The following is a 23,992-nucleotide window of genomic DNA, read 5'->3' on the forward strand; positions in this document are numbered from 1 at the left end:
CTCGAAGAAGAAAAGACAGTTACTCACCTTTGTAACTGTTGTTCTTCGAGATGTGTTGCTCATATCCATTCCACACCCGCCCTCCTTCCCCACAGTCGGAGTAGCCGGCAAGAAGGAACTGAGGAGCGGGTGGGCCGGCAGGGGTATATATTGAGCGCCATGGTGGCGCCACTCTAGGGGGTGACCTGCCGGCCCACTGGAGTTGCTAGGGTAAAAATTTTTCCGACGAACGTGCACGCGCGGCGCGCACACCTAACTGGAATGGATATGAGCAACACATCTCGAAGAACAACAGTTACAAAGGTGAGTAACCGTCTTTTCTTCCATCTCTCCCCAATTCAGGATGTTGAATTTCAAGGCTCATCTAGCTAAATATGATTTTTACCAATTATATGAAGTTTGGTTTTTTTAGATTTTAATGACAAGCTGCTTTAGGAAGATAGAGCCCACTTCCACTCCTTAATTAATGAGGGCAAATTGGTGGCCAAAACTTCCCCCCAAGCTGCAGTATATGCTGCAGATGTTGTGTTCACAGGGATGACTGTGACCTTCCTGGTTACAGTCCTCAGGTTTCCCTAGGGAGGTACAGAGTACCGTTCAGGATCTGCCTTTAGATACAGTTAATTTGTTCCAAGAGAAGATGAATGAACCACTCCACTCCCTCAGGAACTCAAGAAAAACTTTTCGCTCTGGGCATTTATACCCTTGCCTCTGAGACAGCATTGCAAGGATACAGAGTGGGACAGTCCCCTCAACCTTTTTCCTACCAGCGTCATCGGGAATCACCACATAAGTGACACAGTGTGCACAGGCCCAGACACACAGGTCTTGCAACATCCACTGCCTCACCTCGCTTTAACCTTCAAACAAAGAATTTCTTTTGATGACTGCTGAGACCGTATCTCTTTATTGATGCCACATCATCCTCCCCTCTCAGTTTTTTGATGGCCACCTTACCAAATTTTCCTGCAAGTGGAGGACCCTAACAACCAACTTATGGGTACTGGAAATGATTCATTGTGGCTGTCTGATTGTGTTTCTGTCAATTCCTACCCAGAAACCCCCTCCCTATTTCCTTTTCAGGAACCAGTCTCATGAGGAAATTCTTTCGAGAACTGGATTCCTTTCTCTACCAGGGAGCCATAGAAGAAGTTCCACCTCAACATCAGGGGAAAGGATTCTACTCCCCATACTTTTTAGTTCTCAGAAAGAATAGGCAATGCAAACGTATTCTCAGCCTGCACTGATTAAATATATTCATCCAAAAATTAAAATTTTGCATGATCACATTGGCATCAATAATTCACTCCCTAGACGAGGGCACATGGTTGGTAGCTCTGGACATGAAAGACACATACTTTGTGTAGCTTGAAAGCTATTCTTTCACCAATAGAAGTTAGTCCAATAAAACCCCGCCTTGTCTTGGCATACTTTCACATAGACATTTGCCCATCCCACTGAAGGATCCTCGGGTTCCTCTTTGGTCAAGACCATTATCAATTCTGGGTTCTTCTATTTGTACTAGCCACAGCACTAAGAGTCTTTACAAAAAATTTTTTCAGTGTTGGGAGCTTGGATGAGAAGGAATGAGTTCACTGTCTTCCCATTGGCCCTAATGAGCAGATCATATGAGGAAGTCCAGTTGTCAGCCTGATTCCTGTTCTGCCTATGTCCTTCTCTAGAAGTTTGTGTCAGCCGTGAGAAGTCCATGTTGACCCCTACAAGGTCTGCAAACATCATAGAAATTACCTTGGATTGTACCGCAACAAGAGCCTTTCTATCGAGAGATTCCATTCACTGGGTCGCCTTCAGGCCCTGTACATCCGTCAGAACGTGCCTGTCCCTCCTCGGCCTTGTGGCCTCATGCACACATGTGAAACATTTCTCAGGCTGCATCTTTGTCAGAAAACCTGGTTTCTGTCTGCCTACTCACCATAGTGGGGCAACACCAGTGCCAAAATGAAAGCTCTGTTTAAGTTCCAGAGTCTTTTGTCCAGTGGATAAAGTCGAAGAAAGTTTGAGTGGGGATCCCTTTCCTCACGCTGACACCCAAGACTACCATAGATTCTATGGAAAATTTGTCATGACAGAGCTTGAGTCTTCCTTATTTCATCTTATTTACCGAAACAGTTCTGGTTCACAGATATACTGAAGCTGTCATGTTGTTGGTCCATAAGAATCCGTCCATTTCTGGACCTTCTGACACAACACAAGGACATCTTCAGGCACCCTAACCCGGAACTGTTGCAGCATGTTCTAGATTGATGCAATCTATTTTCAATTAAAGTAGGAAAGATTCTACCAGCAGATGTTTTTTCAGATAAATGGAAACTTTTTTCTTGTTGGGGTCAATGATAACTGGGATCTCTTATATTCTGGCATATCTACTTATCTTTAAAACTTTGGGTCTTTCTTTAGGTTCGCTTTGGGTTCGTTTGGCAGCAATCAGAGTTCATTCTCCATGAAAATTTGTCATGACAAATTTTCTTTCCCCTGTTGACAGCCACACTCTCTCTTCTCATCCTGCAATAACTAGATTTTTGAAGGGGCATCTTTGATCCTTCTGATCACTGGTGAAACTCTCATCCCAGTGGGGCCTCCCTTCAAACCTTTAGCCTGATGTTGTGCATCCCATCTTTCATTTAAAGTTACCTTCCTACGTGCCATAACATCAGCCAGAAAAGTCAGTAAGCTGTGGTTACTCATGACAGACCGCCACAAGCTGCAAATTATCTCCTTTCATCTTTACTCATTGCACCTACAATACTCGAAAGACAAAGGAAGCACCATTGGACTGGGAGGCATCCTGGCTGAAAGATCCAGCCAGTAAGACTGCAAGAGAACATGTGGTGAGAGAGAGACCCTTTTGCTTTGTTCACTTAACTTGTTAAATTAGGTATTAGTTTGTATTTTACCTTTTATTTCTTTGTAACCAATTCTCCTTTTATGCCTTATTACCTGTAATAATTTAAAATCTATCTTTCTGTAGTTAATAAACTTGTTTTATTGTTTTGTCTAAACCAGTGAATTTGGATTGAAATGTTTGAAAAACTTCATTTGAGGTAACAGGATTTGTGCATCATTTTATTAATATAAAGTGATGTGGACTTTCTATGAGCTTGTATTTTCCAGAAGGAAAGAGCTGGGCAGTACAAGATGCATTATTTCTGGGGATAAGTCTGGGATTGGGATTTGCTGGTGTCACTCTGCAGTGTAATTCATGAGTGGCTAACTAAGCACTCATGCAGTATAGCTGGGAGTAATTTACATGCTAGAGGTTATGTGTGAACAGGCCAGGAGTGGTTGCTCTCACAGTGAAGCAATGTAAAAGGTTCCTCAGATTGGAGAATTGAGGGGACACAGCTGTTCAGTAGTCCAGATTGTACCTGGATAATGTCCCCGTGTCCCAGCAGCCAACATGTATATTATAAATACAGAATGTGAATTCTCAAGTAGAACAATCAGATAACTTCAGAAGTCCTGTTTGCTCCTAAAGAATAGAAAGGTCAATGTAACTTTGGTAAACTTAGGTGTAGCTACTGCTGTGCAATTGAGGGTATGTCTACACTGCACAATAAATGTGGTTCTGTGGGACCTGCGCGTGTAGTTCTTAGTGTTCCAAGCCCACGCTTGAGCGTTCACACTGCTTTTTAAACCCGGGTTTACAGTTGCTGGACCTAGGTTCACAGCCATGCTAATATTGCACTACTTAGACCTTCTGACTTGGGTCCACAGCTTGAGCTGCATCCACGTTGCAAAATGACAGGGCTTGGACCCAAGTCACAGTGGGACATGGGCTCTGATCCACCCCTCTCACAGGTTCCTGTGACCCAGGTCCTGAGTGCTTGTGGAACTGAGTCAAACTGATTTGTGTGTGGACGGAAGCAGGGCTTGGGCTCAAACCTGAGTCAGAGCTTGGGCTTAATGTGCATTATAGACATATCCCAAAACACAGCTGAATCCTTAGAGGGGGAATTCTTACTCAAGGAGTCCCTGAACAGGATGATTGTAGATAGGAGGCCATCCTTGAGAGATGATTGACTCTAAAGGATCTTCACTACAAGCCTCTACCATTTCATACTGTTCTCAAGGTAAACTGGCCTGACTGATGAACTGGAAGATTCTATTCAACCAACAAGTAGAAATTAAAATTAGTTCTTCTGGATATATCTTTGGATGCCTCTTTTACAGCAGATGAGTTCTGGGGCTCATGCTGCTTGCTCTCATCAGTATATTGGATTAGGAAACATTGTTGGCTTGGACTGTGGAAGGTAAATGCATATATGTAACAGTTAAACTGCCTCTAAATATGCAAGCAAAAAACTGCACAGGGAAGTAAAAGTCAGAGCTGTAATGGAGGTGATGGATAGGTATAAGATGCTACTTGCTTTCCATAAGGCATCACAGAAGGAATTTAAGTAGTCTTTTTCAGAGAAGCAATCCTTTTATGATCATTACAAGTGCAGCTGTGTTCCCAGCAAAGGCTGCTGGAACAGGAGGAAGTGGGGGATCAGACTAGTCTCTTGTACCAAACAACAAAACTCAGACACATTTCTTAGGAAAGAAGAGGTGTCAGAAATTTGCTCATGTATGAGGGAGGGGTAATCAAGAGTCTTGAGGGAGGACAGTCCTTGGCACAAAGACACTAAAAGACAAATTGTTATCCCTCAGAGTTGCAGGACAAGCATCCATAAACTAATCCAAGCCACTCCCAACTATTTTCCCTGTGGTGGTGAAAGGCTCAGGCAGTGGGAAGGTAGCGGGATACTACATTGTTAAACATGGCAGTGTCAACAGGAGAGGAATTACTTAGGCATGTAGAGAGCGGTCTAGGGTATGTACCCAAAGGATTCATGTGTCTTTACTTGCCTAAGCAGTGCTTCGCTGTCTATAGTGTTATCTATGCCCCAGCTAGGGGGGCATGCAGCGTATGTACTCAGCATGCTGCCGTAAGGAATGTGAAGTATAGACATACACGCTGTCAGTTGCAAAACTGGTACAAATAAGATTTCTAAGATAGGCTCAGGGCATGCTATTATCTCTTCAGGTGGTATGATTCCCTAAGAGAAAGCTGTAAAGGTGCAGAGCCGCTCATATTCCAGCCTTAAGTACAAAGTGGAGGGCCACCACCTTAATGGGCCCATAATAAATAGGAGGAGCCACCCAGAAAAATTTAAATCAGCCTAACTTCTCAGTGTCAGACTGTTGCTGATAGTTCTGATGATTTCTACAGAGGTGGCACGCATCTGTGGTACCATTGGAGCAATGCTAACAGTGGATGCATGCCTTCCCATAGAGATAATCTGAACTACCAAATTACACAGGGAGTATAGGCAGACCGAGAGTCAAAAAAGGAACATAAACTGGTTGTAACTTGGGGCAATCCAGCTTGTGCTTAAATTCTAGATATATCTGTACCGCGCGCACACGCTAGTCATAATTGAGAACACTGAGATGATGGTACATAAGTTGTCCACACGACGCAATAAGGACAGTAAACTGTTGAGCTGGGCAGAAGCCACATAAAATCTATTTGTCCTGTATACCAAGGATAGGGCTATCTTCGTTGGTGATGTCTTGGCAGGATTGGGAGCCAGCAGTGTTGTCCAGGTCTTTGACTCAGGTGAATGGGTCAAGTCAAGACTCCAAACAGACTCAAATATTTTTCCCCTCAACAAGCAGAGAGATCCAGTGACAGTGATAGATCTTCTCTTCCAAACATCACCTTTGGTATAACTGTACGTCTTTCCTGGGAATGACTATAAAAAGATTGCAGTAGAACAAGCTGTAATGATGCTGATTGGCCCCAAAGGGCATGGAGGCAGTGGTTCTTGGACATAATCCCAATGCAGATCACCCTCTAGTATTTGGTCCAATACAAGTCTTCTGACATGCGGGGTGGGGGGGAGTGGAATCGTGCACTAAATTCTAACATGCTATGATTAACTGAGAGTTTGTGAGGGATGAACTGTTGCTCCCTTGAATAGTCACAAAGGTACTAACACATTCCTAGCTTCCTGGAAGAAATTAAAGTCATTGAAAGAGAAAATATGAACAAAGTTCAGAAACTGGTATTATGAAAGACTTCTAAGCAAAGTCAACAGAAGTGAAACACACGGAATTTTTGCAAGGCTGCTTATCTATGGGTTTCAAAGCAAGTGCTGTCAAGAAACACACTTTGTCTATTATGCACTTGATCAGCTACAAAAAAAATAAAAAATAAAAACTTTACTGGCTGTGCTAGCCAATGACATGATTCCATATTCCCAAGGGCAACATCTTTGGGCTGGTCTACACTACAGGGGAAAATCGATCTCAGATACGCAACTTCAGCTACATGAATAACGTAGCTGAAGTTGAGGTATCTAAGATCGAATTAATCACTGTCCTCCCGGCGTGGGATCGATGTCCGCGGCTCCCCATGTCGACTCCGCAACTCTGTTGGGGTTGGTGGCGTTCCGGAATCGATATAAGCGCGTTCGGGGATCGATATACCGCGTCTAGATGAGACACGATATATCGATCCCCGAGCAATCGATTGCTACCCGCCGATACAGCGGATAGTGAAGACGTAGCCTTTGTTGTTCACATTCTTTGGAGCCTGAGTTATTTTTTTAAGGCACTGAGATACCCATTAATGCTGCTGGGGTCAGTCTCTCTGTACTTTTACTTCCAAATCTTGCTTCTTAATCAATATGACTTCGACTAGGAGAGATTTGGAAATATATGCAATATCCATGGAATGAGAATACCCAAACCTTCCACCCGGACAAGGTCATCATCAGACCTCTATCCAAATCCCAAGCACTCCAGGGAAGTTGAACGGCATGAATTGACCAGTAGAAGAGCTATGGAAATCTGTCTACCAATGACTGGTGGAAATTAAAGTAACCTCATAGTGCATTGCCACTTCACATTCTAGGGGTAAAAAGCTTAAAAACCTCAGTGACAAGCCATTGCAAAGTCTGAAGCAAGAGGAGCAGACCCAGTTGTGGATATTCTTGTGCAATCAATCAGATAGGTGACAACATTGAAGACAGAATGAACAAATATGAGGAAATTTGCAGAACAGCAACTTGGCCATCAGTACATGTTTTCTCTGAAGTGTCCAGAAAACACATCCAGTTGTGTTCAGATTGCTACAAGCTGTGACTCCATAACGTCTTTCCTTATGGACTCACAGGCTGTGTCTAAATAGCTAGTTAATGCACAGCAAGCTGGGCAGTGAATGTTCAGCGTGTGAGACTGACAGATGCTAATTGACCACATCGATCCCGTTTTGCTGTGTATCAGAAGTTCCCTAGTGCATGGCAACAGGATTCACATGGTCAATTAATGTGTGGCAGGCCTGGCTTGCTGCTTGTTAACTAGCTATGTAGATGAGCCCAGAATCTGTATATAGTTAATCTTTCTTTCTCTTGGAGATGGTACTCACAGCTATTAACATTACACTGTTTTATGTCTCAACAATGAAGAATACAGCTTTCCTTCTTCTAATCTGGGAATTTTCTTTTTAAACAACTTCATGTCTGACCTATCCTGAAAGGAGAGAGCTGGATGAGGTTAAAATGATTTAATTCTCTGAAGTTTGATTGAAGGCTTTGTTTCAAATGAATAATACTGTTAAGTTTTAGAATGTGTACTGCTTTGATATTTGTTGTCTCTGGGTAAGGTTTCTGAGCAAGGGATGTCTCCTCTTTCTAAGCCCTTTGTAGAGTCAAAGCATTTGCCTGAGTTCAAGTTGCTAAGGAAGAAGAGGATACACACTTTTAAGATTGCTGGATGTTAGGGGTCTAAACATCAGAATGCTCAAGAAATAATGCTTCATCCCTACTCCCCCCCAGCATCACTCAGGTATAAAAATTGTGCAAATAGGAGATTAATGTGATGTTTCTTTGGCTGCTTCAGCCAAACAGAATCCAGCTTACTTTAACAATATTGTGTTGGTTTTTCAGAGCAAACAGGAGTAAAAAAATAATATAAACTTTCTCAGAAAACTAAGTGACTTTGACACTGAATGCCTACTGGCTGCACATCCATTGAGTAACATACTGCAGTTTTAACACTTGTTTCTAACCATAAATCACATTTAACCATAAGATCATTCAGGTTTTATATTTCCTAATAGTCTAGACCCTCAAGTTTTAGTAAAATGCATAATAAAATGTTTTGAGTTGACTCAATAGACCTCTTGTTTTTTATAGAAGAAATCTTAGATTATGTATATTAAAATGAAAATACTGGGAAGACCTTAAATCTCTGTGTATTAATTATCCACAAGAGAGGGTGTTAACACTTTGTGGAAAATTCATTGTTTTATTACAAAATGCTTGCAAATTTATTGATGCAGGAATAGTTTTTTGTCATTAACTTTGTTAAAAATATCATAGTTTAAATAAAATGATATATCAAATGATTCTGCTTATGGGTTTTTTTTCCTTATTTTGTTTTTTGTTTGACCACTAGATGGAGAACTGTACTGAGGAAAAGTTCGTATGCTGTATTTTTTTTCTTCTTTTTAAATGCATGCTTGACTCTAAAATTGTAAATGATAGGGATGAAGACAACTGCCTGACTTGTATACATTATTGCCTTGTCTTCTAGATCTTATTATTGTCAGACTTTAGAAAAAGTTCAAATTAATTTATTTGCTTTTTGTTTCAATTTGTCCTTGTTTATATGTCCCATTGCCACCTTAAAAGGGATGCTGTCAATGTTTTTAATGCCAATAATGTACCTTTTAAAAAGAATATAAATGCCATGCAGAATCCTGCTACTGCAATTAAGGTTTACACTTTAATCACACAAATCAAGATGTTTAGTGTTTTAATTTCCATAGCAATTTTAATTCTTTTGCTGTATTATCCTTTGTTAAATGTCACAAGATATGTATGAATATAACATGTATTTATAGATTAAAAGGCAATTCCTGCGTGTATGGTGTTTGCCAAACAATATGTCATGTTTGTGTCTTGCGTATGTAATGAAAAACCCTACTGTAATTCTTACTTAACTCTTCCCCTTTCTAAGTTGTTCTTAGCTTCTGGACATTTTGCATTGTAGCCTAGCATCTCTCACAATTGTGTGGTGTGTGGCGCTGTTCCCTTCTCTGACGTTATAGAGTTTAGCTTTGCAGAGTAGCCCCTATGCAGCAGTTAGTCATGGTTTGTTTTAATCCTGCTTGATTCCTTTGCCAGTTTAAGGCAAATATGTACTAGCCAAATCCCAGCATGAGACAGCAATTCCCCTTTACCTTCCCTTTGATGTGAATGGGAATACTCTGATGAGGGGAGGAGTCATTTAAGTGGACAAGTATTTAAATAACTACAAAATGCAACAACCTAAAAATAGCCTCACAGAAATACCAAGAGTATATGCTGCGGTGGCATCCTTAGTGAAAGATATGATACCGTCTTACAGGGATTTTTTGTCCAAAGGCACAACACTCTTTGGAGCAATTTTGATGCTTTCTCAGCCACTGTCAGAGAGCATCCTTAGCCACTACATGCTTTGCAAGAGCTACAGTGTTCTGATTGGATGACCTAAAGCCCCTGAACAACAGGGACCATCCTAGCTTCACGTCAACCCTTAAAAATAACCTTAGCAACCACTTTTGCCATAGACACCTTAATGGACACACTGGCGTTCTCAGCCAGTGCTATGGCATCTAGTTTAACACCCAAGGGCACCACATATGGCTACACTGCATTGTAAACGTGTCCTGTGCTTTTCTAAGTTCACAGGCTCTGTCTCCTACCTGGAGAAAAACTGGATAAGATAGTGGCAGACAGTACTTCCACACTGAAACAGTCTCTCCTTTCTGCACACACTGCCAAAAGTAGGGGGCCTACAAGTCCAGCAGTAGGCAAAGAGATTCCTTTTATAAATCCTCATCTCAGAATTACAAGAGGAAAGATGGCAGGTATATCCGAGGAGAACCCCGGAACCATGGAAAACGCAGCAAAACCATACAGGGTAGCCAGACTTCACACTTCTCAAATCTTTTCATAATCACAATAAACTATGCATCTGGCCTAGTCTGAGTCAAGGAGGCATAATATCCCACTTCTGAAAAGAATGTTCCCTCTTTACAATGGGCAAGTATGTGAAAGTAGAAGTGAATTTTGGTAAATTCTCTCAAACTAAGGCCCCCTCTACTCTGTTTATCCAGTTATCCATCTGTAGCAACTGTACAAAACATGAGTTGGTGCTGAACACAGTCTCTCACCTTCTGGATATAGGAGCAGTAGAACTGGTTCCCTCAGAAAAAAGGTTATTAGTTCTTTACTTCATATTCATCATTTAGAAGCATACAGGGGAGGTCAGAGCTGTTCTGGGTCTAAAATGACTCAATGAAGAAAATGAGATTTTGGATGGAAATTGTAGCCTGGACGGTAACATCGCTATCCCAAGGGGATTTTCTTGCCTCAGTGGATGTAGCAAATGCTTATCTCCACATGCTCTTATGACTGTTACATATTGAGACCTGGATACAACATGGCTTACTACTAGTACAACTTACTGTCATTTGGCCTTTCATTGGCTTCCAGAGTCTTTACCAAGATGCTAGTAGTGATCATAGTCAAACTCAGGTCTCATAGTACTCATTTATATCAGTTGCTGGATACGTACTGATCCAGCCCTTGACCAGACAAGCGGCTCACAGCACATATGTTTGTGATGAACAGGAAAATATCACTGATCCTTTCCACAAAGAGAGCTTTTATGGGAGTGCATGTGGATCCATCAGTAGCCAAAACCTATCCCTCACTGGACACATTTGAGAAATTTACAGAAATTGACATCCAGACTCACAAGGAATCGAAGACTGTCCATATCGCAATGTCTCCGGCTCACAGACCTGCTGATTTCATTTATTGCTGTTACTCCTTGGGCAAAATTCCACATAAGGTGGCTTGCAACTTCTGCTGAAGGTGGGGACCACTCACCATAAGGCATTCAAGATCAGGTGCCAGTTCCTTCCCTCAGATGGCGGAGAAATCCAGGAAACGTCCACAGGGGCTTTCCAGTTTGCTCTGCAGAGTTCCCAATACTCACAATAGAGGTCAGCGTACTGGGATAGGAATGCAGAACAGCGCAAAGCATATGGAGCTCCTTAGGCAGAAACAAGAGCATCGGCTTCTTGGAGCTCAGAACAGTGAAGCTAGCCTTCCAAAAATTCCTGAACCATCTCCAGGGTATTCAAATCTTCGTCCAGTCACACAACACCCCAATGGTGCTGGTGTACCTCAGCAGCCAAGGGGGAATTTGAAGCACAGTCCTGTACTTGAAAGTGATGGCAGTTAGTGGAATGGGCAGAGGGGAATATGGCTTTTCATAAGAGCAATACAAACAATGGGAGAACTCAACCGTAAGGCAGACTGCATCAGCAGACACTCAGTCAATAACTCAGAATAGTGTCTGAATCAGGAAGTCTTCAACTTGATTTCACAGAAATTCACCCTCCCTGGCAGATGGTGTGTTTGCCACTTACATGACCAGAAAGCTGCCACGTTATTTTACCAGGGAAGCAGATTCAGGTCGCTGGGGACAGATGTATTTCCATTCAGGTGACTGAAGGGCTTGCTTTATGCATTCCCACCACTTCACCTTGTAGGAAGGTGATTGAAAAGATAAGTCATAAGGAAGATAAGGTAATAGTTTTTCTGTATTTTTATAGTTAGTATAGTTAGTTTAGTTGTTCTCCGCCATCCCCCTCCACCACCCAAAGTTGTGGTGTGTGGGTGTGTGTGGAGAGTTCTCGCTCTGAAGAGAGACCATGCTAAGACTTCGAAGGTTCAAGAACTGTCTTCTGCCCTGGTTGCTTTTCTGCCAGTGACAAACACTAGTTCTGCCTTTACTGCCTTGGGGAGGATTATATAGCTACCACCTGTAGTATCTGCTGCTCCTTCCCTCCCTGAACTTGTGAGGGACAAGAGCACCATCTGCAGAAGCATTTCATGGAGCAGGCTATGAAATCCCATTTGGATTCAGGCTGGGGAGACCTCCCTGTTAGACCTACCTAAAACAGCGAGCAGTGTCCCTCTGAGCACAAGCTCCAGAGTTGGGGCAAGTATCAGAGGGGTAGCCGTGTTAGTCTGGATCTGTAAAAGCAGCAAAGAATCCTGTGGCACCTTATAGACTAACAGACTTTCGTCTATAATCTGTTATGCATCTGACGAAGTGGGTATTCACCCACGAAAGCTCATGCTCCAAAACTTCTGTTAGTCTATAAGGTGCCACAGGATTCTTTGCTGCTTTTACAGAGTTGGGGCAAAAACTCTTATGCCTTAGAAACCATCTCATGAGAGTAGGGGATGTGAACGTAGACATGAGAACAGATCTCTGTCCAAATCCTTCTAAGAGAGAGGATCTCTCCTTGTCTCGGTCAAAGTTTGGTGAGCCATCACATGTGGGTTGCAAATAATTAAGCCTACATAAACCTTCTGTCCAAGAAGGAAAGGCAGTGGGGGAGATTTAGATTGGATATTAGGAAAAAACTTTTTCACTAGGAGGGTAGTGAAGAACTGGAAATGGGTTACCTAGGGAGGTGGTGGAATCTTCCTTAGAGGTTTTTAAGGTCAGGCTTGACAAAGCCCTGGCTGGGATGATTTAGTTGGGGATTGGTCCTGCTTTGAGCAAGTGGTTGGACTAGATGACCTCCTGAGGTCCCTTCCAACCCTGATATTCTATGAAAAAGGAACAATCCAATGATACTGTTGCTGGCTTCGCCCTAGGAACTCCAGGAGTGGTACCCAACAGTTCCATCTGTGACTTCAGTGCTCAGATCCTATCTGACAGCTCCAAAGCAGTCTATGCGGAAACCTCTGAACACTAGACCATCAGATTACTCGGATCCACCAAGTCATCTGAAGGAGCAGCCCACACTACAGGGAAGTCCAAAATCACCACCTTGCTGGAGAGTACCATTGTTTTGTCTTACCCACAGTTTCACCTGCTATCAGGTCTGGTTCTTTTTAGAAATATCCCTACACTTGTGGAAACCACCTTGAGGGGAAGAATATCATCCCCTACCACAGCCGTAATTAACATCCTCCTGCTAGTTCTGTCAGTGCCACTTGTAGAACCAGGAGCCTGTCATCTCACCAAGTGAATCTGATGCTCCTGCTGAGACTTTCCTCCCCAAAGGAAACAAGCCTGGTCAGAAACCCAGGAGGGTAGTGGACCCTACGCATCTCCTTCCAAATGTGGTTATGCAGGGGATTGTTGATAGGTAATGTCTTGAGGTCCTCCTCCTTCAATCAATCCCTACTGGTTTTACTGGGGTCTGTAGGATCTATACCATTGGTCTCAACTGGTGGCCCAATCAGCACACAGGTGTGGCCCATGTGACATCCTCAGGGCCATGCAGGTAGTGTGTATAGATATATATTGTGTGGCTGCGGCCCGCATAACACAGAAAGTGCCGCATATTTGGTCCACAATGGTAAATAGGTTGAGAATCACTGATCTATACAGTAGAAGCCTGGGGTCCATGAGGGAATCGCATTGATCATCCTCTGCTAGCCAATACCAGCCAGTTCTATCAGAATTTGCAGAGAAGAAGAGATCGAGCTGGTTCTGACTGGCATGGCATATTGTTGTCCTCTCCAGATGACGTAGTTGCTCCTTCATAATCCTGTTCACCTGTTGACCACAGACTATACCCACTGTTGCAGAGGGTGACGTCACATACCTCTCGAAGATGTCAAAGACACATAATAGGCCTGTTGGACATCCTCCAGCCCTCTGGCCCTTTGAGGGTGGCCCTTCTAGTTAATCAAGCCAAACTGGAACCTACCAGACTGGTGTGGCACACCCATGGCTCTTGTGTCCCTACATGAAAATGAGCTGGTATAAGGTATTTCATACTAGCTAAAGGGGCTGAGTTCTTACTCACCCATCTGGCACCCAACTCCTTAATAGTGCAAGTGGCCACAGAAAGATCCAGGGCACAATACTTCAAGACTACACTAACTGATAAGTTGCTAAACGCCCCAGCCTTTTGGATAGGAAAGTATTCTCATTGGCTAGTCTCCAATTGAGAGTTGCTAACTACCAGGCATTGTTAGCAAAATATGATTTCTTTTAATTACACCAAATTTACAGAGTTTAAAGACAAACTTTGGTAGGAAGACTGGGCCCTGTCCAAGCCTGCAAGTGGCCAGACATCACTTCAGGTGGTGGTTGACACATTTAGTATTGCCTTTAGAGCCATTGTAATAGCTACAGTCATGAGGCGTATGTCATGGTCACAATCTTTGGGATTCCCCTGAGAGGTCCAGAGTACCATCTAGGACCTTCCATTTGAGTCTAACATTTTTAATGCAAAGACTGATTGCATACTCTAAAAGACTCCAAAACAACCTTACGTTTCTTAGGGATTTATGCCTCTGCCCTGAAGAGGAAACATCATAAGCAACCCCCTAGACCCAGACTACCTCCTTAAGCATTCTACCATCAGTGGTTATATGAACTCCTACGTAAGAGGCAAAGGATTCAAAGCCCCACATATACGGCTTCCTGTGCTTCTACAACCACTGCACAACCTCAACCACCACCTAAGGAATCACAATCACTCAAGATTTCTCAGATCAGACTGGCTTGCTAAACCTGTGGTCAGACTAGTCTTTCCTAAGTCACTTTTGCTCAAAGCCCGAACTACTCACCCCTCTGAGTGGTTAAGTTGCGCCATTTTTAAATCAAAACATGCTGCTTGATCAGTTTCCTGTTTTCAGACATGTCTTGGTATTAGCTGCTCTGTCCATGCAGGAACCACATGACATGTTCTATAATGAAAAGGTGGTTCAAATGAGCCCAGAATTTTTCGTATCAAAAGTGATTTATCGTTTCATGTTTCCCGGGAAGTAATCTTCCCACCAATGTGTCCAAAGCCACAGCATCCTACTGAAAAGCTGCGGCATACTCTGGATGTACATGAGCTGCCTCAAGCACACTAATGGACAAGATGATCAGGTTCCTTGTTTATGTCCTGTCCTCTGAAGTGCCAAGGACTTCCAGCATCCAGATGGATTGGTATGTTTTGTGGAGGCATATAATCCCTGAAGGAATCGGAACCCACTTTACAAGATCACTAGCTACATTGTGGGCAGAAAAAGTGTAGGAACATCTCGGAATAAAGAATGTAGGCCATACTTGCATAATGGGAGACTCTATCCTGGGAAGCAGTGACTCTGAAAGACTTGGGGGACATGGTGGATAATCAGCTGAATGTGATCTCCCAGTGCAATGCTTTGGCCAAAAAGGCTGTGTGAGATCATTGGATGAACGAACAGGGGAGTAGGAGTAGAGAGGTTGTTTTCCCTCTGTATTTGGCACTGGTGCGACTGATCCTGGAATACTGTCCAATTCCTGTGTCCCTAGTTCATGAAGGATGCTGATAAATCAGCAAGAGTTCAGAAAAGAGTCATAAGAACGATTAAAGGATTAGAAAGCCTCATAGTGATAGACTGAAGGCATTTACTTTCAAGGGGAGATTTGTCTACTTCAATCTGTTTCTTTATCCAATCTTACTTAATGTTCACTGCTTGCTGCTTCCCACATGTCTCATAATTGTGGGAGATGTTGAGCTGCAGAATGGAAAATTTCTTATCTGGTAAATTCCTTTCTTCTAGCAGCATCTCTCACATTTCTACCCTCCTCGATGTGACTTCGGTAGTCAAGGGACAATATTTATTTATGTGTATGGTTTGTGGGCCAATTAACCTACTGTGCATAGGGCCTAGCTGGCACTGATATTATTACTGCCAATCATACTTTGATGGTTTCTACACAGCTGTGGGATTTACTCTCATGGTAGAAAGCTGGAGAAAGAGGTATGTGGCCAGCATAGTCTATGCTGCAATGCTGAACTGCCTCTGGAATTGCAGGGGGAAGGGTCACAGCCCCACATGTCACAGATTTGTAGGAGAGACTGCTCGCAGAAAAGAAATAATCAGGTAAGAAACCTTCCGCGACTAAACAGTTGATGAGTAAATTATGAATATACACACTGACATCTTCAGTGATAATACATTGGATTTATTTCTGTTGAAGAGTATATTCTCTAAACCAAACTACTTAAAAGTGACGTATCCCATTTTTAAGGAAGAATTATGTATTTAGTAACTCAAGTATTTGTAATTATTGTTTAATTGTCTCTAAATCATATCACATTTCCATAATCTCTTCTATAGGTTCTGCTCTCTAATTCTTTTAATACAAACTTAGCTTTAACAATCTGCATAGAAGGCAATTACTATCTCCAATATTTTTAATGATACCCCTTGTATATAGTATTTTTGGCGACAGCCTCGCTTCAAGATCATGTCTAATTTATTTGCAAGCAGTGTTCTAAATTCTTCATTGTGTAGCTGTGTTTTAAGCAAGCTGTTTGTTTTATATTTTTGCCGGGTATTAGAATTCCATGATTATTTAATTTTTTTCCAAGGTGCTGAGCACCTGCAGTTCCCGTTGACTTCAGTGAGATTTATTTGTGCTCAGTACTTCTAAAAATTATGCCAACAGCATATTACATGTGCTGATAGAAACTAAATCTTTCTATTGCTGTTTGCCTGTGTCCTTAAACTCCCAAGATTTTCTATAATCTATCTCAGATGAACTTGATTGCCTTTTAGTGAGAATAATTTTAAAAAGTGATTATGTATCTGTACTGTATTTGGCATTCAGTGTATATACAGCATATTTGGATTTTAGTGAAGCATTTGATACTTGTTAGACTTTAGATCAGAGATCGGCAACCTTTGGCACATGGCTCGCCAGGATAAGCACCCTGCAGTGTCCGCAGGTTCGGCTGATCATGGCTCCCACTGGCCATGGTTCGCCACTCCAGGCCAATGGGGCCGGCGGGAAGCAGTGGCCAGCACATCCCTCGCCCCACACCACTTCTCGCCACCCCTACTGGCCTGGAGTGACGAACCATGGCCAGTGGGAGCCACGATCCCACTGATATAGATATTCAGACCTGCCTGTAAAGGCCTATACTTTAAGAACTTGCGTGTATTTTATATCACTTAGGGCCTTGTTCTTAGGCGAAGTCCTTTGGCTAAGCGGCAGGGGCAGCCATAAGCTGGAAAGCATATGGTCACATCCTCACATTCCAAACCTGTCACATTGAAATAAGGTGGTATTGGGCTGTTAGGAAGACTGTCCTGTCCTGATGGTGCCCGTCACCACCAGATAAAGAAACAGATCTTAAGATGGTTAAAAAAAACTTAGTTTGATAGCATCCTGTCGGGCAGAAATCACTTTCCAGTGGTTGTGAAACCCTCATTATGTATTTTTATCTTTATGGCCCCTACTTTTTCTATTGTTAATCTATCTGGTTCTCTAATTGTTTCTGTCTACCATTTAATTTTGCTAGATGTAAGTTAATTAGGGTTTTGGCATATAATTGGTTAGAGAATTATGTTACTATATGTTAGGATTGGTTAGTTAAATTTCAGTAAAATGATTTGGTTTTAAGGTATAGTTGAGAATATTACTATATAAACTGGGGTCAAACAGGAAGTGGAGGGAACGGAAATTGGAATCATGTTTGCTAAAGATGGGGGAAACAGGGACACAAGCAAGGCTCTGCGGCATCAGAACTGGGAAGGGGCACATGGGGTAAATGCTCTGCAGTGTAAGAGTGGGGAATGGTGCACTGAGGAACAGACTCTATTGGCCTATCGAGGTAAGCCTGACTGGTGTGAAGGGCTTCAGAATATGCTTGCTTGGAAACTAACATCGCATTGTCTGTACTTCAGACTTCTGGTATTTTGGTGTTTGCTGTCTGCGTGACAAGAACCAGGGAAGTGGGAGGGTGAAGGGAAAGCCCTCTAACAATACTGTTTAATGAAATCATAATATCTCAAAAATAAATGAGTTTATCTTGGGTAGAAACATTGTGGATTTGACTGTCTTATCACAGTCTGAATATAGTCTAAAAGACTGACAGCACAGATGCAACTGGCCAGGTTCAGCTTGAATTCCAGGGCTATAAAATTGCATTGTAAACATCTGGGCTTGGGCTGCAGCCCAGGCTCCAGCACAGTCCTCTGTTGCGGGTTTTCAGATTCCAGGCTCCAGCCTGAGCCCAAATATCTACACTGCAGTTTAATAGCCCTTCAGCCTGAGCCTGAGTCAGCTGATCTGGGCCAGCCATGAGTGTTTTATTGCAGTGTAGAAATATCTTTAATGACTCATTAGATAAAAGATAATAATAAATGGTAATGTATCAAAATTGGTGGAAGTGCCATAAAATGTTGTTGTACTCTGTAAACTGACTATAATAATGGAATTGTGGGCCCCTAAATCAGGGCTCTTAAGAGAGAACCATGTGATCCAGTGTCACCAAGTCACCCCGCAATGCACAACCTTAACTCAGTCATCCAATGTAATATTGTTTAATAATTAAGTTATAATGGTATTTCCACATTATGAACCAGAGAGAGAACCTGTTTTATTACATATTCAAAACTTCTTGACTTATTATAAGCACAAAGTTCTGCTGTTTACTACAAGGCACTATGAGGAAGTATGGCCTAAAGGTCTCAGGATAGTTGTGTTCTAATTCCAATGCTGCCACTGGCCTGTTTTGTGATTGTGGGCAAATCCCCTTGCTTTTGTGCCACATTTTCCCCTTTAAGTAAAATGAGGTTAATGATACTGACCTCCTTGTAAAGCTCTTGAGATCAACTGATGAAAAACGTAGGTAAAAAATGTATTCCGCAGCCATTGACTCCATCTCTTGGTTAATTTTTGCCACAGAACAATGCCCTTGTGGAATTGAAAGGTAACCTGAAAAATTTGAACTGACTGTAGAACAATGCAGTGTTGTTTTCCTGAGTCTACAAATTGCCTGAACAGTGTGATAGATGTGAATTTTCAATCATCTCAATGGATTGTTAACTTTGGAGTGTGAAGATGACCATTTCATTGTTAACGTTAACTATTTTAGTGTTGATCATTCTGGCAGTTGCATGCAGCTGATGCATTTATACAGCAATGCCAAACTGCCACCTTTGCTTTCCCAGGTGCCAAAAGCCCACATGTCCCCTACTCAGCTGCCAAAACCTCCAGCTTCCCATGACAACTTTTATGATGCATTTATTCCTTGTCAGGACAGAAATCTGTGGCATATTGAAAACTGAAAATGTGGGGACAGCATAAAAGGTAGAATTTAATATAAAAATAAACAACATAATGGCTGTTGTCTCACTCTTTTTCATATTTAAAGCATTAAAAGCCTCCTTTTAATTGAAATGAAGACAAAATTTTCTAGTCTGTTGCACCAGATGACTGAAGAATCCAGGTCCAGCGTGCTGTTAGAGTACTTTGAGCTGTGGCTACATTAGTAAAAAAAAAAAAATCTAAAGTACTATAACATAATAAACAAAACCATATAAATTTTTTGTTAATTCATATATTCATACAGTTTCATGTTTATACTGATAATTATATGACAGAATAACCAGTTGCCAGATTTGAGTTCAGATTATGTTTTGCAATGTGATTTTCAGTTCTTGGTTCTGTGTGTTGAGTGACAGTACTGTTAGACTGAAAATGAATGGGTTACATAGATTATTGGAGTGTTAATGTGGATGAGTGTAGTCATGATAGCGAGCTGATGCTTGAAGATCACTATATTGTATAAGGTGTGAATATTGTTTTAGTCTATGCTTTGCTTTTTATTGTTTGCATTCTAGGAAATATACCTGAGCAATAGTAACTCTAATGGTATGTCTACACTTTGGTGATAAACCTGCAGCATTGAGTCTCAGAGTCTGGTTCAGCTGACTCTGGCTTGCGGGACTTGAGCTGCAGAACTATAAAATTGCAATGTAGATTTTCAGACTTGGGTTGGAACTTGGACTCTGAGATCCTGTCCCCTCACTGGGTATCAGAGCATGGGCTCCAAACTGATCCTTCAACATCTACACTGCAATTTTATAGCCCCACAGTCCAAGCCCCGTGAGCCCGAGCTGTATTACTTGGGCCTGCCATGGCCCTGCTTGGGAATCTTTTATCATGGTCTAGACATACCCCTAGCCGAGGATTTTTGTGGGGGGTTATGTAGAAGGCAAAAACTAAATAGAACTCCATGGCTACTTGTGATATTCTGAGTTTTTAAATGCTGATAAGTAGCCACAGCGTTACATATTGTGAGATAAGAATACAAAGAATTATATATAACCTTAAAGTTGTGCATGGGTTATATTCAGGTAAGTTTGATAGTTTGGATCATAGTGTAAATTGTAACCTGAATTTATCTGAAGCACCAACTTCTTTGCTATTACTGCTGTTTCAGTTTTAATATATCTTGTAACTTCAAATGATTCTGAAAAAAAAATTCTATAAAAATAACTCTGTTCCTAAGCATTCTTTTAATTTTTAAAACTTTTTTCCAGGATGCAAGCTGCTATATAAACAAGATTTTGCAAGACGGTTAGGATTGAGATGTGTTACTTGTAATTACTGCTCACAGCTCTGTAAAAAAGGAGCTACTAAGGAACTTGATGGTGTAATAAGAGATTTCTGCAGTGAAGAGTGCTGTAAAAAATTTCAAGACTGGTACTTCAAGGCAAGTAACTTAGAATTTTTGCCAAGAGCTCCAAAGTGTAAAAAGATAAAATGCTCTTGAGGATATGTTCAAGGACTATCTAGGAAATATGGCTTACTTCAGCACAGCATTTGCAACACAATAATCAAATGTTCTTTCCATCATTTCAGTTTTCTCATAACTTAGAGCAGCATTTCTACCTGTCTGTAACCCAAGTTTCCCTTGCCAACTGGTTTACTAAAAAAAACTAATAAAGAACTGCAATATGTTTGTTACTTTACAGTTGCAAAAAAAGCTGCTTCATCCACAATTCATAGAAATACTTTCGCCAATCACAAATTATTTTAATTTATATTCAAAATATTGGTTAAAAAAACCAAACCCCATTAATAGTAGCTGACTAGTACCTCAAATAGACTGATGATAGATTAGGTTAACGGAGTTCTTTCTCTTTGTTCCTGTTTTTGCCTGTCCCCTTCTTCCCCTGTTTGTGAACTTCAGAGGCTTTAATTGTTCAGTATTTCCCAGTGCAAAGGATGCCAAAGTGGAAAAATGAGACGAAATGGATTTTTTATAGAAGTGTAAAACAAATGTGATGACTTCTTTTTTTAATTCCCTGGACGTTTAACTACTTTGTCATGCACAACCAGCCAAGATTATGCCTTAAGAGCTTTTGGGAAAGACGTTAAAGTGAAATTGGACTGGGTTTAACCTGCCATTGGTACCATGGATAAAATATTTGATCTCTGGTGTGAACAGCCTGGAAAACTACTTTGATATACCAAAACAAGAGCTACACTTGCGGATGCAATGCAAAAAACGAAGGATTACAAAATTCATCACCTTTCCAAAACTGCCTACACAGCCTGAAAGCAAGGCAATAAAAAGCATGAAATATTAGAGGTCTGGGTACAGTCCAGTTATCCAAGATAAGCCTTCCAAATAGAACCAAATCTGAAGAGAGGTTTGATATTTTTGACTGGCAGTTTCCAGAGGTTTTACAGCCAAATGTTATACAGTCTTTATTTAGAATAAATACTACTGCAGCTACAGTGTTGATGTTTTTCCTATGCTGTCTCATGTAAAAGATTGAGGCTAAAAACTGACTGCAGGTTTAAAAAAAGTTACTACAGACATTATTTAATACATTATATTAATTGGATGAAGAAGTTTTTAAATGGATTGTAAGGAATTGAAATTTATCCCATATATAAGAAGTGCCTCCTCATATGAAAATCTATTACAGCCCTGCGATACTTGAACCAATCTCTTGGTTGAGCATTCACCTGAGGGCTTAAAATATCCAAACTTCCATGAAGATGGGATTCTGATTTGGGTTTGGGAATTACTTAAACTATTACTTCAGAGTCAGAGGGGTGGCCGTGTTAGTCTGGATCTGTAAAAGAAGCAAAGAATCCTGTGGCACCTTATAGACTAACAGACGTTTTGGAGCATGAGCTTTCGTGGGTGAATACCCACTTCGTCAGTTCCATTCACCCATGAAAGCTCATGCTCCGAAACATCTGTTAGTCTATAAGGTGCCACAGGATTCTTTGCTGCTATTAGTTCAGATGCACTTCTGTCTGTGTGATAAGGGTATGCCTTAAATGGACCAATAAGTCTGCTTAAAAGAATTGCTGTACTTACTGTGATACAAGGAACTGAAATTTTCATTATAGTGGCTTTGCCTTGGTACCGTGGTGTGGCAAAGGCAATGTAATTTAAGTAGCCTTTTTGGTAATTAGATGCTTTTGATAGTATTGTTGGTCTTAAATTTTGTCAGATTATTTTTATATTTTGGGATCTTACACTTTTGAGTGAAAACTAGTGTTATGTAACACTGTTGAATTATTCATTGTTGCAGTTGCATTGTTTTTTGATGCTACTTAATGCCTTTTCCTAATTCAGTTATGTTTATAAAGTTTGGGGTTTTTTCAGTGGGGAAGACATGCATACATTCACAGGTTTTTGGAAATTTGTGCATCTTGCTGACAGTCTCTCTCTGCCTACTCTTGCCAAATGCCTTTTTTAAATTAAAAATTGAATTTAAAAAAAAAAAGCCCACTGCATGTAGTATCTTCCTTGCTTTTTTTGCATTCTACAGTTACATGGTATACATTTTAACTGTTAGTTAATGTCCTTTCCTAACTAAAGGATAATTTTAAAATGTGGGAAGAAAGAATGGACAGATGTTGACCTCTCTCCCTCGATTTGTACTTCATTTGCTTTTTTTCTTGAAAAAAGTTAAAAGAACACTTATTTATGCTTGAGGAGTTAGTCTCATTTGTGCAATGTCCAATGTTATACTGGAGTTTCAAGAAATTTAAATATATTTAGTTAGTAAAATAAGTAGTGGTGACCTAATAATGTTTAATACCAGCATTATGTTCATTAAACAAGAGTTTATTTCCATTTTCTTTGTTGTCTACTTTTTTAAACTGGAAAAATGTCTCATGTGTATTATAATTAGCAGGTATGGGGCCTCTTAATTTTTACATGAAATTAACGCTCACCAGAGGCCTCAGAATACCAACCGTGGAGGATAAAATCCTCTTTTCAGATAGCAACTATGGCGAAGGCAGCGGTATGTCAAGGTCCCTGCCCTGTCCAACTCTATCACGAGTCAGCCCAGATCTGGAGGTTTGAAGGGAAGAGTAATTCAGCTCTTGTTATTCTTTACTGAGAGACCCACAAGCTTGTCAGTGCCAAATGTAGTGATAGCTCTTGCAATATGGATCCTTATCTAGTCAGAAAAAAGTCATCTGAAAGTGAAGGATTCTGTATCCTGAGACCAAGTCCCTAAATTATTGTATCTCTTTATGCTAATATTTCAGTGTAATTACATCTATTGATACAAAAGCAGTGGTTTGGATATCATTCAAAAGAATAGCTATGTAGATGAGAAATATAAAAGGTAATTTTACTTAGCTGATTTGTGACACTTGACCATAGTTCCAATAAAGTAATTTGATTTTACTGTAAAAGAGCACTGACTGAAAAAACTGAGGAAGATAACTTAAAGGGTATTCCTCAGTTCTGAGAATTGCAAACTGCTCCATTTCTCTTCAACAGGCGTTAATTCATACGGCTCTTAATGCTACTACTCTAATACTACACTAACTTCTCAGCTGACCAGTTTAGTAGAAATAACCATCTACTTTGGACTTGTAGATGGAGCTTGACGATAGCAGCACACCTTTCTTTCTCCCCATCTGATTCCTCATTGCAAATACAAGGAACAAGATCTTGCAAAATACAGTGGAAGTGTTCTTTCTGCTGATAATTTTTGTCGCAACTACACAAGTCACGTTGCCAGTGTAGACTAGCCCTCAGAACTAATGTTTCAATCTTTCTGTTGACTCTGAAAGAGAGTGCTTGCATTGAGTCACATCTAGAAGGGTTAGAAACACTTTTAATGCAAGTATTTTC

At 41.1% G+C, this 23,992-nt stretch overlaps 1 protein-coding gene across 14 annotated transcripts in view; it reads left to right on the plus strand.

Annotated features, from left to right (window-relative positions):
• The window catches only part of ZMYM2 (zinc finger MYM-type containing 2), a 197,674-nt gene that overhangs the window by 126,308 nt on the left and 47,374 nt on the right, over positions 1-23,992 (plus strand). For all 14 annotated transcript variants that reach the window (XM_030561497.1, XM_030561477.1, XM_030561576.1 and 11 more), the window contains one exon: positions 20,412-20,584. In XM_030561497.1, coding sequence (XP_030417357.1) covers positions 20,412-20,584 — 173 coding nt within the window. The remainder of the gene's footprint in view (positions 1-20,411; positions 20,585-23,992) is intronic.

Source organism: Gopherus evgoodei, chromosome 1, assembly GCF_007399415.2.
Source record: "Gopherus evgoodei ecotype Sinaloan lineage chromosome 1, rGopEvg1_v1.p, whole genome shotgun sequence".
In the NCBI taxonomy this organism is placed as follows: Eukaryota; Metazoa; Chordata; order Testudines; family Testudinidae; genus Gopherus; species Gopherus evgoodei.